General features: G+C 45.1%; 1 protein-coding gene across 1 annotated transcript in view; it reads left to right on the top strand.

The window, feature by feature from the left end:
* The first annotated feature begins 5,850 nt into the window (after positions 1-5,850).
* The window catches only part of Pde8b (phosphodiesterase 8B), a 237,020-nt gene continuing 224,796 nt past the window's right edge, over positions 5,851-18,074 (top strand). The window contains exon 1 of the mRNA XM_021181135.3: positions 5,851-5,986. Coding sequence (XP_021036794.1) covers positions 5,960-5,986 — 27 coding nt within the window. The 5' untranslated portion in view covers positions 5,851-5,959. The remainder of the gene's footprint in view (positions 5,987-18,074) is intronic.

An 18,074-nucleotide genomic window follows, 5' to 3' on the forward strand; every position in this document is an offset into this window, starting at 1 on the left:
AGGAAGCCTTCATCTGACAAAATGTCTTCCGGCAATACATGCTGTCTTGAGATTTTTATGAAAGGAAGAATCTCAGAGAACTAATTGGAATGGTGAAGGATGTCAGACTGAGATGGTTTTAAGTTGGTTGCAAGCTTGGCTGATATAGCAGCTGGTCCAGGTTGGCCATTACTGAACCTCCAATGTCCAGCACTGTGTCTGGAACCCAAACGACTCTTGATAAACATTTGTCTGAACAACTTGACTAGTGAAACATCTAGAACATCAAGCGAAGTAAGAACAGGCATTTAGAACCTTTAGAACAGAGAAGTTCAACCTCACCATCAGGAGCTACCACTCTCAGACCTAGGAGAAGCAGATGAGTGACTGTTGGCTCTTCAGTTTCTGGTAGCTCTTAGACTACAGCTTCCAGCATCTTTCAGGCCATTTGAGAGTGGTGGATAGTGCCTCCCTCCATCTTTTTTGGTCACTTAAAAGAGCATCATTCTAACTCCTACAGCCTAATCTCAATCAACCCTTCCATTTATTCATGAATTTATTAATGCTTCTGGAAATCCTCAAGGAAGACAAAAAAAGTGCAATAGGAGCTGGATCCTGGGAATAGCAGCCTTCTCTGGCTAGGTGGAGAGTAAACCAGTGTCTGGGGAAGCAGGTTGCTACACCAGGCGACAGGTGCCAGCAGGCGAGCTGAATACCCACGGAGCTCTCTCTTGTTCATTTAGATCTGCCATTGCGTCATGGCACAGCAGCATCGTGGTAGGAACATGTGTGTTGGTGAGAGGTCACATGGCAAGACAGGAAGCTAAAGAACATTAGGAGTGGCAGGACTCATTGCTTTATAAGCCCCTTTGCAGGAACTAACTGGGCTCCCATGAGAGTTTTATCAGTTCCTTCAGAGGTCAGTGCCATTCCTAATGCCTTCATACACTCTCCCTAGGCTCCACCTCTTAAAGGCCCATATAGTCCTTCTACTTTACAACACTGGAGGCCAGGTTTCCAACACACTCAAACCACGCATGAACGATAGCACCAGTTCTTGGTAGAGAAGGGGGAATGAAGAGACCTGTCAGGTGGGTACAAAGTGGATGTCTGGGTTGGAAAGAGCAGAACCAAGGTATGGAGCGGGTGTAGAACCCTCACTAACTACTTTCTTTGCTTTTGGAAAACCGATATCTCTGGCTTCTAACTCCACAGTTAAATTGAAGGCATGCAGGAAGGGTGGTTTGGGTTCATTGTTAGTTTGGGCTTTATCCTCTAGCAACTAGAGATAGGGTACAAGGCTCCCAAGCTGTTATTACTGGCTTGCACAGCCATATGACCCTCAAGCATCTGACATAGGAAGGTAGCTGGCTGGGTTTAAAACATGATCATTTTTTTCTAAAGTTGCTTTGTTTTCAGAAGTCTTTGTTAAGTGGGATGTTTGTAGAATTTGAGCATGACTTGTGTATTAGTCAGAATTCTCTATGAAATAGAAGAAAGTCCATTTTGGGGAATAAGAACAGAGGAACAAGAACGGGGGTGGGAGCCCATCAAAATCTAAGGAGCAATGCTTTCTTAATTTGCTTGCATTTCCTTTTCTTTTCTTTCTTTTTTCTTTTTTCTTTTTTTATTTTTTGTTTGTTTGTTTTTCAAGACAGGGTTTCTCTGTGTAAGCTCTGGCTGTCCTGGAATGATTTTTATTCTTAGTGGTAAACCTTGGGAAATTATAAGTATTTTATAGTTGACCTCCCCCCCCAGCACTCATATCTCATGTTTCAAAGGACACAATAACCCTTCTACTCTAGAATGTGCTGCTTAGAACAGGCCCTGCTGGTATGTCTGTGATCTCAGCTACTCGGGATACCGAGGAGGGAGGGTCACAAGTTCAGAGACTACCTGGGCTACCGAGGGGCTCAAGACCAGCCTGAGGAACTTAGCAAGAAAAGGCTGGCACTGTAACTCCATGTTGGGGTTCTTGTTTCACCTGTGGGAGGCCCTGCAACCCTGTGTCTCCCACTAAGTACTGTCAAAAGTAGAATTTGGGTGAAATGTCTTTATTCTCCATAGTCTTTGCTCTGGAAGAAGTTATTCTGAGATTAGCTGATGATTCTCTCTCCACGCCCATCCCCCCCTTTGATCCCCCCTCCCAAAAGCTGGTTGTCACTTTTGAGTCTTGATCCTTAGGACTGCTCCCCAGAGCCTCCTCTGACCTGCGCATTGACGCCTGGCTTTTCAGCCCGAATCCAAGTATTTCCTTCACCTGATAGCCTACTGGATATCTTTCTTGGGTGAACTATGGATGCCTCAAACCCACATGCTCAAAATGCCTCCCTATGTATTCTTGTTCTTATACAACTCATCTGTCTATGTCGGAGGGATTAGCACCTCTGAGTGACCCCCACACTCCCAAGTCCCAACCCCAGAGATTCTTCTCCATCTCTTCCTTCTTTCCCGAAGCTGTTGGCCTCACCAGCTCTTTCTGGACTGTTATTAATGATCTCCACATCTCTGTTGGCCTTCTCCACTCCAAGCTGCCCTCACCCACCAGATTTACAGATACAGTGCACAAATCGCCGTCTTTCTTGTGTTGAATCTTTCTGAGGCTCCCCATTTTCTAGTGGCTCCTGTTAGTGTATGAGTCACTCTCTGTGTGTGTTTTCCTCCTGTCTTGCAGGTCCCAGCTCCCTTCATCTCTATTGGCAAACCCTTCACTATTCACCCTCTAAGAGCAGATAGACCCAGCATGTATTTCTGTGCCCTTTGCTCCTTTCTGGCCACTCCTCACCCTTAAGTGATATCATCCAGGCCTTAGCTCATAGTAGCATCTAGACACTGATGACTCCCAAGTTTATGGCTACAGTCAGCTAGCTACTGTTGAAGTAATAGGTTCAGAGATCTAACCACCTCCCTGGCATCTTCCCTTGGATTTTGTTCCTTTCTGTTGCTGTGACTGACAAAAGCAACTTAGAGGAGAAAAGGGTGTGTTTCATCTTGTACTTCTAGGTCATAGTTCACCATTAAGGGAAGTGAGCCACCACTTGGCTACACTTAATTTTTGCAAAATTGTACCTGCAGACCATAGGGCTAATGCTGATTCTCATGGCATCCATGAGTGGTCTTCTCTCTCTCTCTCTCTCTCTCTCTCTCTCTCTCTCTCTCTCTCTCTCTCTCTCTCTGACTTGATCTAGGTTGAGAATATTTAGTCTACAACTCTGTAGGAAGTATATTTGTTTCCTTGTGTACCTTTGGATGATTCTGTCTAATATTTCAGGAGGACTATGAGAAACTGGGGGCTAGAATCCTGGGCTACAAAGTTGTCTAGTGAGGTAGCCAGAGATGACACCAAGTGGTTTCTCAAAGTCAAAGGACAATGTTTAGTGTCAGATAATGATGTTGTGTAGTCCTTTGGTTTGGGGCAAGGACAGTGATGATATGACAGTGCTGTGCCCCCCCCCCCAAATGGATAAATTACAGGAGGACATTTAATGTAGGCATCGGCAGTGAGTTCAAGGGTCATGGAAGGCCAACCATGGCCTCAACTTTGAGTGTCAAAGACAAAGTACTCAATAGCACTGGCCAGCTAGTCTTCCCCCAGTCTTTCCCCCTCACTCCTTTCTCTGCCTTTTGCTCCCTTTCACTTTCTTCCCCACCCCCTTATCTCTTTCTTAGACAAGCTCTTTCTTTCTAACCAAGGCCAGCCTAGAACTGGCATCTTCTTATGTTAATTTCCCTGGTGCTGGTATTGCAGTCTTTGATCTGTGGAGGAGAATGTCTAATAGTTCACTCAGTGGAACCCAAATTGTGTACTTCATTTATTTAACTTCCATAACAGAAGCAGACTTGTATCACTGACAGACTATGACTGCTACGGCAATCCTGGGTGACCAGGTAGCTTGTTCTCTCTTCCCTTGCATCTTCTTGCTGAGTTATAGACCTGCGCAGCATGTCTGGAGTCAGAAAGCCCACTAGCCAATAGCCAATCAGAAGCCTCCTGACCCCAGCTTATAAGCAACACAGGGGCTTTGGGAAGGCCGTGGCCTGGTGGGACTTGATTTGGCTGTCCATTTCATTCATCTTCCCAGCAGAGTCCATTATCTGCAAAGTGAGACCTGAATGGCCTTGAAAGATGTCTTCATTGTATTCTTGTTTGTTTGTTTTGTGTGCATGTATGTGTGAGTGTGTCCGTGCATGTTTAACAGTGCATAAGCCATGACGCACATAGAGGTCTGGGGACAGTTTATAGAATACACTTCTCTCCTTTCACTATGTGGGTCCCTAGGTTCAGACTTAAATCATCAGGTACCATTACCCTCTGTACTGTCCTCCTACCCTGATAACTGTGTCATGGAGATGTTAGAAGAATATAAAGTATCTGGTTCAGTGTTGAACCAGCTGAAATGAAAAGACATTGAGAAAAATGTCAGGATCTGAGAGGAGAATCTGATTGGCGCGTGCTCGGGAAGAATGAACGTTCTGCTGCATTCGCGTTGAATTTGTCTTATTCGCTTTGCCATGGTACCTGGGCTGGATCAGAGGAAGATGGCTGGGGCCCAAATAGATGGTTTTATTCTTGATTTAGGGTGCCCAAGGAGGGACATGGGGTAGGGACAGGACAGTGCAAGTGATGGCTGGTTAGTGTGAAGAACCGGAGAAGAAGGAAGCCAGGAGGCTGGAGCTTGGTATCCTAGTACTTACTCATTTTAGAGACTGGGTCTGGACAGGGACGCTTTACTGTGAGCCTTTGGTGATTCTCACACTTAGACGCAGCCGTGTCATTGACACTGTATGTGAGAGCGAAGCTTCACTAGGCAGTTTTACACACCCCTTTCCCCACTACACTGGGAATCCTGTAACTTTGGCTCCCTGTCGCTTCCTCCTTTCCTTCCGCAGCTTTGCCTCATTACTTTCCCTTTCTTTCTTCTTTTCCCTCTTCTCCCTTTCCCTTCTTCTGCAGTGCCTAGGAGGGACACCATGGATAATAAATATTTCACCATAGTGCAGCAGGATTGTAACAAAAAAGGTGTAAATATTAGGCACCTGAAGATACTTACAGCTTAACAATTCATGCAGACTGTCAGGGCTCAGGCTAAAGGCGTTGTGACACAGTCTGATTTTATGCACTGTCTCGGGAACAATGGACTATTTGTAGCAGGTATAGCCTGTAGACATCCTATCGAGCATCTCTTGAGAGCTCTTCTAGAAAACCCCACACTCCAAGAAACAAATGACATGTCTAGCATTTGTCTTTTATAGATCACTGGAAAGGGGACTTGGAGACGTTTCCATTTCCTGACATTCCCTCCCCCCCCCCCGTTTTCTTCCTCACTTTTCTCTTAATTTATTCTCTGGAAACATGTCACATCTGAAAATAATAGTTCATATCACTTCAGGAATATTTCAGGGTACACGTGTAGCATGTTCCAACTGTTTTCAGTACCCAAAATATAACAAATGGAGTTAAGGGAGCATGCAAACAAATTTGGGTTGAGAGATGCTGGCAAACTTGATCCACTGTTTTTTTTGCTTTGTTTTGTTTTTGTTTTTGTTTTGAGATAGAGCTCCAGTGAGGGAAATCTTGGAGAGCCCTGGCTAAAGTTAGCAGGTGTTTAGAACCTGAATCCCGAGTCCTAAGAAAGACACCATGTTCCAAAACGCCAGTGAGATTTGACTTCCTAGGAGTTCTAGGAAGGCGTTGCTCAGAGTCCAGTAACCAGGATGCAGCTATGTGACTCAAAGTCGGGGATCAACATCCTCGGAGGGGCGCTAGGACCCAGGCACCCGCCGGCCTTGGGACCTTTGGAGGAGTAAAGGCAGTGGAGGAGATTGGCAGGCAGAGTCCCTTGGAGCGACCAGACCCTTCTTGCAGAGGGAGCGAGGTTAAAGGTGCAAAGGAACAGCTGTCTAGTGCACTCCATGAGCGGCTGCTGCTAGGGGCACAGGCACCTGCCCGTTGGGACAGCAGCTGGGGATCGCAGCGGGTATGGACCAGCAGCAGAGCGTGCGCCAGGTGAGTCCAGTACACTGTCTGCAGATCGCTGTCTTAGGGCACACTGATCCCTCCCCAACCGAACCTGGCTTTGAACCCTTGGTGTGGAGGAGGTCCTTCCCCGCCCGCCCCCCCTCCCCCCAGTCTTTCCATGTTTAGTAACTGGCTCCCATCTTCCTCTATAGGGAGATACCTGAAGTGCTTTAAGTGCCCGCCTTGCGATTTCTAATAGTAATAGTTCTGTCACACGGATCTATGCACGGCTTGGCAGCGATCTTTGCTTCCCTGCCTGACTGCTGCCTCCTGTTGCGCACTCACGCACGATGTTCCCACGCTCTTTTTTTCTCCTGGGTGCGGGGCCCCTTGCTGTTCGACTGTGTTTCCAAAGGCCCTGCAAGATTATTTCCTTTTCCAGGAAGCCAGGCAAGTCAGCTTTAGTCCTCCGGTGCCGGTGTACGGAGTAGGTATGGTATAGGGGCAGGTGTAGGTGCCTGCATGTGTGCCTGGCGCCTCCTGCTGTTGCGGACCCAGTGCAATTTCCTGCATAGGTGTTCTCGAGGACCGAGGAGTCTCATCCTGTCTAATGCGAGAAGATATTTGTGTACAAGGGAGGCAAGCAGGGTACCTGGGAGAGAAGAAGCTCTTTGTGACAGTCCTAATGCCCTGGGGCCGGGTGGGTGGGGGGTATCACAGGAAAATGACCATGAGCAGGGTTAAAGAAGAAGGGGTTGATTCAAGGCTAAGTGCGTTTTGAGAAGGAGACAACAGTTAACCGAAACACATTTAGTCTTGTGAGAGGTGAGGCTTGTGCCAGCCTTTAAAAAAAAGAAGTCTTACTAAATAAAGGATCTCAAATCTTCTACAGTCTTCTAATGCCTTCAGGGTACCTGTGACCACCTGTATACATTGGTTTACCTGTTCCAGGTCGAGGGCCTTGAGCAAACGCTTCCGTGAGGCTCCTGCAGCGAGCTACTGGAGCTAACTGGGACCAGGGACGTTAAAATCATTCAGGTTGACATTTGGGTCTCTCTCCAGTGCATGGGATGGTTTGGCATGCCTGCTTCGAAGGTTCTTTGACAGTCTGAAGTGTAAAGCTGCAATGCCTCTCTAAGACAGTCTTCCTCCAACTCTGGAGACAGTCAAAAAAAACATTTACCTAGGATGCTGTGTGTGTGTGTGTGTGTGTGTGTGTGTGTGTGTGTGTGTGTGAGAGAGAGAGAGAGAGAGAGAGAGAGAGAGAGAGAGAGAGAGAGAGAGAGAGAGAGAGAGGCAGAGGGCCTGCACTTTAAGGCGTTAGAATCTGCCGGTTTGCCAGTTCTTGCTTGCTCGCCCTACTGACCTTGAACGGGCTATTTTAATTCGGCAGAGTTTTTCCAAGTTTCTCAGTTTTCCAAGAAGTAGAAACTGAAGAAGGATAACTCAACAGCGGCGGGAAGAACTGGGATGCGAGGAGCTGAGTGAGGGCTCTCCGGCTCCAAGAAGCCTCAGGCCGTCTGTGGCTTACAGGGTGCCCTTAGGCCCGGGGTTCTCTGACAGGATTTTGCCAAATTCAGAGACAGTCTATCTTTGATTTCTCATCTTTTTGCAGTCTTGCCACAGCTTGTACTAAATTCCAAACAAAGCATGTATGGTCTGAAGAGACAGTGGATCAGGTGCACGGATAGACTGAATTTTGATTCCAGGTTGTAAAGTCACAGGAACGTTTCAGGCTTATTATGGTCTGTGGAAATAGACCTGAGTGGTGTCTTTAGACCTCAGAGAGTACTTGGGTGGGCCTTACAGGAAGGTCTGGCTGACCTGGAAAATGGCTACATAACTGGGAAAAGACCTAGTCCTCTCCTTGAGGCCCAGCTTGGTCACCCTCCCATAGGCTTGAGGAGAGGGTCCCTGAGAGAAGACACAGTGTGCTGTGTATCTCACACGGGTGTGTGCACCTTCAGTTACACCTGACACACACAACTGATTGAGCTGGGAATGACTCAATTTTGACTCCTCAGAAGAGCAGTTTATTAGTTCAGTAGTAAGATAGTGAAATTCTCATTAGAAGCAACATTGACTATTGGAATGCCTCATATTACCAGAGATGAGTAGTGTAGGTACTACTTTAAAAAAACAAAAACAGAAACAGGAACAAATACAACCGTTTTTAGTTTTTGTTTTTCCAGGATGAGAAATGAGCAGAATGATTCATAGTGGTTCTCTTTAACTGTTTTTTTTAAATTTTATTTATTATTATTATTATTATTTGGTTTTTCAAGACAGGGTTTCTCTGTGTAGCCCTGACTGTCCTGGAACTCACTCTGTAGATCAGGCTGGCCTCAAACTCAGAAATCCACCTGCCTCTGCCTCCCAAGTGCTGGGATTAAAGGCGTGCGCCACCACTGCCCGGCTAATTGAATAATTTTTAAAGAAATAAAAGAGGCAAAGTAAGTTCAACCCAAGCCACAGGAAGTCTTGTTCTTCCAGTTTTCCAGCCACAGGAAGTCTTGTTCCTCCAGGGAATGCTCTCCATCCCTGATGGTGGAAGGGCTGGTTGTTTCTGCGAATTTTTCAGATGGGAGGCATGGAGATCACACAGCTGGTGGATGGTAGAGCTGAGCATGCTGGGCTTGGTTACAAAGATCCAACTAAGCAGAGTAAAGGGGGAGTGAACAGAGAGACTGAAGGTAGAAAGGCCATGTGTATGCCTCGGTGCATTGAAGGTAAAATATCCTTCACGAGTGAGACTTTTCTTCATCTTTGCTTTTCTTGTTTTTATCAAAATGACATAGATATTATCTTATGTCACGGAAGAAACCGAACCCTTTATGACTATGTGCATCTGAGTCAGGGGTATGAACCACCATCTATTTAAACAATTCCCAGTGGACCGGGCACTTGGATTACTTAGGCAGATATTTTACTAGCACTGTGGATTTTTATTTACACATATGTGTCTTTGTGTGCATCTGTGTATCTATTCAGCTATTTCTAGCAAGTCAGTTCCCAGTGTTGAGATAGCCATGTGAAGAAGTGCAGTTGCTATTACGTATGTACTTTTGAACCACAAACCTTTCCAAACTTTGGACGTTGGGTCTAGTTCTTCTACTGACGTAGTTTTGGACTTTGGTGGATCATTTGATCTGAAGGGATCTCATGAATACTATTATGACCTAGAGGTGATAGGATCTGTTGGTTTCCAAAGTCTTTTCCAACTCTAAGACTATGCAAATATATGCAATTGGGAGTTGAACAGGTGAAATAGTCTGTATAAGATTGTATTTTATACACAGAAATAACTTCATTGTTTAACTTTAATTTTTTAGAACTTTATACACGAGTACTAAATTTACATAATTTACAAACTGTTCTCCAATTCCTCCTCCACTCCTATCAGCCCTTCTTAAATGTACGACTTCTTTTTCTACTTTGTGTCTATGTGTGCATGTACATATTAAATATACCTACTGAGTCCAGTTATTATTGCCCTGATGCACTTATCTTTCGGGCTGACTATGGAAAAATGGAAACCAATTAGGGGTGTCTCTCAAAAGAAAACTGATTCTTCTATCTGTAGCTCTTCATCTAGTGTTAAGGCCTTGTTAAATATTTCCCCATCTATGTTGGCATGCCACAGTTTGGTCCTGTGCAGGTCTTGTGTGAGCACCCATATCATTAAGAGGCACAAGCATAATTTCCCTGACATGTCTAGAAGACACTGTCTCCTGTTGTTCTTTCAGGGACTGAGGCTCATAAGCTCTTTCAGGTCCTCTTCTGTGATGTTCCCTGAGCTTTACCTGTAGGGGTTGTATTGTAGATATCTCAGTTGGGGCGTTTTGACCAGTCATGAATATCTACAGCAGTCTCTTTAGCTGCTAAAAGCAGTTGCATTTATTTGTGGATATAAGGATAAGTATCTAGAATATAGTTAGAGCCTATATCAATTTAGAAAAATGACAGTGGTATGTCCTGTCCTGGGGACCATGTCCTCTCCTGCCTTGTGCTCATGGCCAGGTCTTCAGTACCAGGAATGAGTTTTCTCCCACTGAGCAGGCCCTAAGTCCAGTTAGACATCTGTCAGTTACTTCTAAGAATTAAGCAGCACCTTTGTGCCATTGGCAATATTTTGCTCAAATAACAATTTAATGTGGTCTCCAAGCACTCTGGCAGCCTAGCTTATGTGAGGCAGATTTGTGTGTCAGAAGTGGCTATGTCACAGTTATAAACCAACTCTGCAATTTCAGTGGATTAAATAAATGGTTTACGCCTCACACTCTATGCCCAAAGTTGGTTGACAGAGTGCTTGCTCCACACAGTCTCTCAGGGAGCCAGGCTGGCAGAAGCTCTGCCACCCTGTGACTCTGCTACTTTAGAACATGTGGTCTTGATGGTTTTATGGCAGGGAAGATGACAGCCTCGGTCAAAAATTAACAACCGTCTTTAAATGCCTCTGCTTAAGAGTGAAGCCTAGTTCTTCTATTTCTCTGTGCTTTGGTCAGAACTAGTTGTGTGGACCTTACTCAGATACATGGACACAGAGAAGTCAAAGAAGAAGAAGAAGAAGAAGAAGAAGAAGAAGAAGAAGAAGAAGAAGAAGAAGAAGAAGAAGAAGAAGAAGAAGAAGAAGCAGAAGCAGAAGCAGCATCTGAGGAGGAGGAGGAAGAGGAAGGGGAAGGACGAGGAGGAGGAGGGAAGGCAGCCATGTACACAGCAATCTGTATCAGTGTATGGAGGCAGATATAACAAAGTGCCAAAGGCTTGCATAGGAGAAAATTGATTCCTCATAGAAATTTAGTCTCATAGACTAGAAACCCAAGATCAAGGTCCCAGCAGGACTGGCTGCTCTGATGACCTCACTTCTTGGCTTACAGATAACAGTCTTTCTGCCCTTTATCTAGTCCTTTCTCTGCATGCCTGTGTTCTGATCTCTTCTTACACAGACACCAATCACATTGGATTAAGGGCCATGTTAATAACTCCATTTAATATTAATCCTTTTTAAAGACTGCCTCCAAATATCCTTCTGAAGTACTTAGGAACCCGGGCTTCAGTAGACTTGGGGCATTACAGGTTGGACCATAATTCATTGTTTCTATTAAATGACACGTGATGGGATATAGTCACTCCATGTTTATCGGAGGAGTCCTGTAAATTTCTAAAACATCACAGAATCATTCCTCTTTATATCTCATTCATCTCTCTGATCCCCTGCTCTCACATTTTGAAACAAAAAAAATGTAATTTTTTTCCCAATTTTTCTGGGCATTATTCAAAAGGGCTTCATTTAATAAGTGCATCAAGAATACACCTTCTATTGCAACTGTGTGCATGCATGACTAAGGGAGACCAAGACTGGCACTGTGGGCAGTCTGAGAGCCATCCCATTAGGCCATAGATACTGTGTACACTGTGTTTATGGACACAGCTCCTACTGTAAAGCTAGGTAAGGGCAATGGTGAAGCTCATTGCATCTTGTGGATGGATCACCAGCATGGATCTGTGCCCGCGCTGCTGGCTGGACAGCCTCTGATAAACGGCTATTAGCCAGGCAGTAGCTGCAAAGGATTCACATTGTCTGTGAATGTGTAGATAGTTTTAGCTTCCTGTTTTTGAATTTTTCTATCAAGGGATGCGCTGTTGATTAATTATTGATGACAGTTATTTCAAAAGGTTCGGTTGTAGTTTGACATTAAAACTGAAAGTCATTGTTTATTCAGAGCGTCAAGGAAATAGAACATGGGGTACACATTTGATAATGATAAAGTATTTGTCAATGAAGGAATGATGAAATTTTAGCTTTGTTTCCTTAGTCTATTTTGCAAAGTACAAGCTTTTAAGAAAGGCAGCTTACAAGTACATATGGCTAAATTTAAGTTATGTTATTGAGGTGTCTACAAAAGGATTATCTATTTGATGTCAGGTAACTGGAAGGCAGGAGAAATTGCCTAACCCTTTGGGATGGATGTAAATAATCAAGAATGAGAAACCAGTAGGATTAGTTCTCTAGGACCGTCCTTTGGCTATCATATTGGTTAATGGTCAGCAAGGATTTTTTCTTAGTGATACAAGAAGTGATGGAGATTTGCATCTCCATGTGCCTTAGATGTGATGAAATCTAGCAGCAGTGGCAAGAACCAGAACCAGCGTCCCCATCTCACAAGCAGTGTCCCTTCACCTTCATACATCAATGTATACATTTTCTGGCAAGGTATTGTCTGGCCTCAGCCTTCTGACTTGTGACATAGTCAATAACATGTCCCAGAACCGAGTGTCTCTTTAGGGATAAGGCACATGTCTTAACCTATTTGTATTACTATAACAAAATGTCCAAGATGGGAAACTTTATAAATATCAAAATTATATTTCCAATAGTTCAGTAAGATTGAAACATCTAAGATCAAAATGTCAACACATTGGGCTTTGTGACAAGCATGCTGTCTGCTTGCATGGTGGCATATTGCTGCTGTATCCTCTAGAGTGAGGAGGGCCATGTCTTCACAATGTACAAGGGATAAAAGCCATGGTGAGTGGCACAATTCCCTCTGTAAACTCTTTTAATAGTTGCAGTCAATCAATCCATGAGGTGGAGCCTTACAAAGGGTCACCCTCCCTATGTTATTATCCATTTGGGGATTAAATTGCTAACATGTATTTTGAGGAATACATTCAGACCACACCATTTCCCCCTTAGCCTCCAAAACTCATGTCCTTCTCACATGTGAGTTACACTTATTCCATCCCAATAGCCCACAAAGTCTCAATTTATTCAGCACCAACTCAAAAGTCTAAAGTCCAGAGTCTTATCTTAATCAGTTATGAGTGAGACTCAAAGCAAGATTAATCTTAAGGCAAATTACCCTCCAGCCACGGGCTACAGAGTCAAACAAGTCACACAATATAGACATTCCCATTCTCTCTCTCTCTCTCTCTCTCTCTCTCTCTCTCTCTCTCTCTGTGTGTGTGTGTGTGTGTGTGTTTCACTGCTTTGTATTGCTGCCACTAAATACCCAAGATGGGGTAATTTACAAAGAAAAGAAATCATTTATTTTTGAAGACATTTACTTGGTTGTATGTATATGAGCGTTTGCCTGCCCCTATGATGTGGTTTTCCTGCAGGGCCAGTGCCCACAGAGACTGGAACCCCTGGAACTATAGTTACAGACAGCTGTGACCTGCCCTGTGGGTGCTAGGTCTTCTGTAAGAGCAACAAGTGCTCTAACTGATGAGTCATCTCTCCATCCCTAGAAATATATTTCTCTAGCCCAGAGTCTTGGTCTTACTCCCATGGCTCCACTAAGCATTGTCCTGGTTGGGGACTCTGCGGCAGCTCCAACCTCACCTTTCTGCTCAGCATTCCCTAGTTAAAAGACTGGTGACTGCTTTCCGCAACAAGTCTTTACTAGGGCCTCCCTCTCTGATCTATCTTTTAAAGTATAGGTCAAAGAATAACATGGGTCCTCTCCTGAATGCATGTAGCATTAACACAGTGTGAGCATCACCAAGATTTTCTGTCTGTACCCTTGAGCAGCGGCCATTGCTTCACCTGGTCCTGTTGAACCATGGCCGGGGCTGCCAGAGAATGACCTTTGGTGGACCATGGGCACCAACACACTCCATGAAAGCTTCCTACTTTTGTGATGCTCTGGTCCCCTAGGGTGGAACTGTGGCTTTATAAAGAAGAGAGGCTCCAGCTGGTATTCTTGCTCTGTATCGCCCTGTGCTATGCTATGACACAGCAAGAAGGCCCTTACCAAAAGCCAAGCAGGTGCCAACTTTTAGATTTCCTGGCCTCTTAGAACCATAAGCCAGCAGGAGACATTGGTGACATCCACAAGGTGCTAAATCTGCAAGAGAACAGGGGTTGAAAAGAATTAGAATGTTAGCTTTCTAGCTCACATATCTCTTGAAGGATGCTCTGTGGAGACCATTCCTTAAGCTGGCCATTTCCTAGAAGGAAGATGGCTTGGTCAATATCTGAACATTCATGATTCCCTTACCAGTGCACAGTCCAGGTGGTCACATGGGTTACACAGTAAGAAAGACATGATCTTTCTACATGTTTAACACCTGCTTTCTACTTCTACTTAGAATTCTTGGGAGAATTCTCTAGACTGTTTTTGTTTACAATACAGCACTTTAGAAACCAGTTCTCATGGTATTGCTACTTGTGTGGCGGGCATAACTTCTGTCGGAAAGGCCACCATTTACCCACAATCTTTGCAGCAGCAGGAAGGATCCCATGGGTACAAGAAACGATGGGGATGGGGTTGGGGAACGAATCAGGGCAGTGACCGTAGGGAAGGACAAAGGAAGGGATGGAAGGGAACTGTGCATGGAGGAAGGGTGACACAGTGTGTCACAGCACATAGGGTCCGCAGCAATATTGTCTGACTACAGCAGACATGGACAAGGTTCTGCATCTGTTTCAGGCCCCATGTGGTAACCTCAGGGCTGAGGCATTAATGGGTTGCCACTCACTTCTCCCCAGTTTGGTGGGTGCATTGGTAAGGAAGCTTTTGGGGTAAAAATGAAGCCCCCAGCAGAAGGATGGAAGGAAGGAGGCTAGGGACAACTGTCATTGGATCCCACCTGTCAGATGGCCTCTTGACTCTGTCCAGGTATAGCTGTACTACCTTGTCCTCTCCTCTCCAGTCTCTCCTCCTGCCTTACAGCAGTGGCTTCCAATCCTCCTGATACCTTGACCCTTTATACAGTTCCTCATGTTGTGGTGACCCCCAACCATAACATGATTTCACTGCTACTTCATAATTGTAATTTTGTTTCCATTATGAATCATAACATAAATATCTAAAATGCAGGATCTGATATTCAACCTCCTCTTCAAAAGTGGTTGCAGCTCACAAGCTGAGGGCCACTGCTTTAGAGGGACTTATCCAGACTGTAGGATCTCCTTTGCCTCCATCTTACACTGTGGAGAAAAGGTCAAGAGAGGTGGGGAAGATGGGGAAAGGGAGAGTCAGGTGATGGTGAGTGCTAGAGAAACATTGCAAGAGCCAGCTGCAAGGACTGTCCGGGAAGGTGTGAGCCATGTTGTCCTGTTGGATACAGCCAGAAGTGAAGGCCTCCCTTGTCTTATAACATTTGAGGTCAGAGCTGAAGGGAGTAGGGAGTGAGCCGTGTGGGGATTTGGGAAAAAAATATTCCAAGCAGGAGTAACAGCAGGTGTGAAGATCCTAGAGGAGCTGTTGTTGTATTTGAGGTGAAGCAGGGAGGATGTGGGGCAACAGCAAGGGCAGCAGTGGGGTTGAAAGCAACCATTCTCAGAAAGCCACACTATGGAGACCTTATGGTTCCAGATGGGAAGTGATGGCATCTGGCTGAGATCACAGGTGCTCATCTATAAAGTCCTGGAGGATATCTCGGGGTACTAGGTAAAAAGATGAGCTAAGAGACCACTGCCAGAACCTAGTCTGGAGATGGTGGTGCCTTTGGCCAGGATGGTAGCAGTGGCAGGGATGGTAAGGCATAGTTAGGTTCTGATTCAGTCTCCTAAATGGTGTAACAATGTTTGCAGGTGGGTAGGATACACGGCGTGAGTATTGCAGGATGTTTGATCACTGTGAACCCTGAGATTGTTTTACTTGCTGAAAAAAGCTGTTTCTAGTTGTGGTGTGGCTCAGCCTTAGCACACACCTTTAAGCCCTCTGGCTGAAATAAAGACATGCCCTTAGTATATAACTTTAATCCCAAACAATGCCCTTAATATACACCTTTAATCTCAAACAATGAAGGTAAACTTAGTTTGTAGGAAATACCCATTTTAAAAAGTGATGTCTAATTGAGGGGCAGACAAAGTGATGAATCAGAGAAAGATTTGACAGAATAGATGTATTTAACTCTCACGAGAAGAGAGAAAAGTTACTTGAGAGAGGAAGAGAGAGAGACAGAGAGAGGGGGGGAGGGAGACACACACACACACAGTAGTCTCTTTTATCTTGAGAATTTTACAGAGACAGGTTGAAGAGAGAACAAGCTAGACACATGTGAAGACAGAACGAGCCAGAGAATAAGCAGGAGCCAGAAGGTTAAAACAGATGCCTAGAGTTAGTTTGAGGCCATGCAGAGCAAAAAGTGAGAGACTACGAGAGAAGCCAGATCGAATCAGTAAGCATGAAGAGGAGTTTGAGGCAGAGCAGCCAGAAGTCAGAGAGAACTAGAAAGGGTGAGCTAACTCACCAGTAAGCAGAGGCTGAAAACATTCCAGGCCTAGGTAAGATGGTACAAAGCTAGAAGCTTTCAGGACCAGGTCTAGGTTAGCAGCATCTGGAGACAATTACATCATGTGAATAAAAGATACATTTACATGTGAGAAAGGTCAAAGGTGATAGACTCTCTCTCCAAAGTCCTCCCCAGATCTAACACGGGGCGAACTTTTACCTCATTCCATTGGTCAGGTTTGCTACCTCTATTTTTGTTCATAGCCCCATGAATTCTTCTCCGTGAGTTGCCACAGATACTCTGGGCTGATACCAAGAGTGACCGTCATCTGGAGAGATCTAAAGCCAGACCTTGAGGGCAACAGTCCACCATGTCATGGTCAAAACGAAGGACTCCTTCCCCTGGAGTTCTAAAACCTTGAGAGCCAGAAAGATATGAGAGGGATAGGGGATTGTGCTTTATTGACAAAAAAATGTTATTCATAGTAACTGAATCATGACCAGTGGGAAAATGAAAACCAATGAATCAGATGGGTTATTTTGTAAAGACGTAGCTTTATTTTATGTCTATGTGTGAATTCCTGCTTGTACATATGTGTGCCTGGTGCCCTGACACTAGTAGACTTCATCAGATTCCTGCAGTCAGAGCTGTTTGTAGTTTGTAAGCTGTTGTGTGGACGATGGAAACTGAACCTGGCCCTCTGTAAGATCTGTAAACACTTAACTGCTGGGTCATCTCTCAATCCCCTCCCTCCAGAAGTCATTTTTGGTACAAGGGATGAACGGGAGAGAGGAGAGTGCATTGTTCTAGTTTCATTGTGTTGCCGTGACAAACACCGTGGTCAAAAGCAACCTGGGGAGGAAAGAGTGTATGAATTATTACAAGTCACAGTCCAGTGCCAAGCAAGAGTCAGCAGGTGGCAAGAGCAACTGCATTACCAAGGTCAGATTGACAGTGAGGGGTGACAGACCCAGAGGTCTCCTGGGACATTACTGTCCAGGGCGTCTGCCTGGTATCCAAGATGCTTTTACAAGTTGTTCTCATGATTCTTCTGGGTCTAACTTGTGAACAATATATTTGACCTGTTGTTCATACCTGTCTGGCTGCATGTCATGTGTGCTTCAATGCTGGGATGCCAGAGAGCAGCAAGTGGGTTGCTCAGGAGAGATAGGATGCAATCTGAGGGTCTCTAGCCCAGCCAGAGTGAAAGGTTCTGAGGGGCTCTGGCCTGGCTGGAACTGCCAAAAGTCATACAGCTCTATGAGGCGGGGTTCTTCACTGCCTTTGCAGCCCAGGTGCTAATGGCAGCAGTAGTGGTGAGCTGGGGTGGTCAGCCAGAAGCCATAGCTGGAGCCAGTAAGCCAGTGGTAGGATGTGGCTGCATAGCAGAGCCAAGGTTCCGCGATGAGTGCTTTGGAAGAGAAAACTCTTCCTCTGGAGTGTTGCAGCTCAATAGAACAGCCACTCTCAGATGATTCTTGGTGAAATAACCCCTGCACTTTGTGTATAGGACCTTGTAAACATTTTGGGAGTAGGGTGGGATCGAGGGGTAGATGCTTCTCATTGACTCAGTCTGAGATGTTAGGGATGCTCTATTTGCATGGGAGAGGATTTCAGGTGTTGTCACTACATGACTGGTTGTCATGGCCCTCTTAATATGGTGTCATGGCTACACATTCCAGAATAGGCAGAGCCTGGCCTTGAGTTGGTTCCAACCCCTGCCGTTCTCAGTTATGAGATTTACCAGGGTTTTGAACTTGCTTCGACCTTACCAGTTCTTCTGTCTGATGGCATGCTCCACTTGTTCCACACAGACCCTCTGTAGAAATGATACTAGAAAGTTCCTTAGCACATATTCTAGAAAATATATCCAGCACATATTCACCTGGCTGAAGACTCTCCAGGTCCATGCATACTCTGACAAGAGTGCTCCGTTGTTATTTTCTTATGC

The sequence above is a fragment of the Mus caroli genome, unplaced genomic scaffold (genome assembly GCF_978045245.1).
Source record: "Mus caroli unplaced genomic scaffold, Mus_caroli_1 scaffold_15, whole genome shotgun sequence".
NCBI classification, from domain to species: domain Eukaryota; kingdom Metazoa; phylum Chordata; class Mammalia; order Rodentia; family Muridae; genus Mus; species Mus caroli.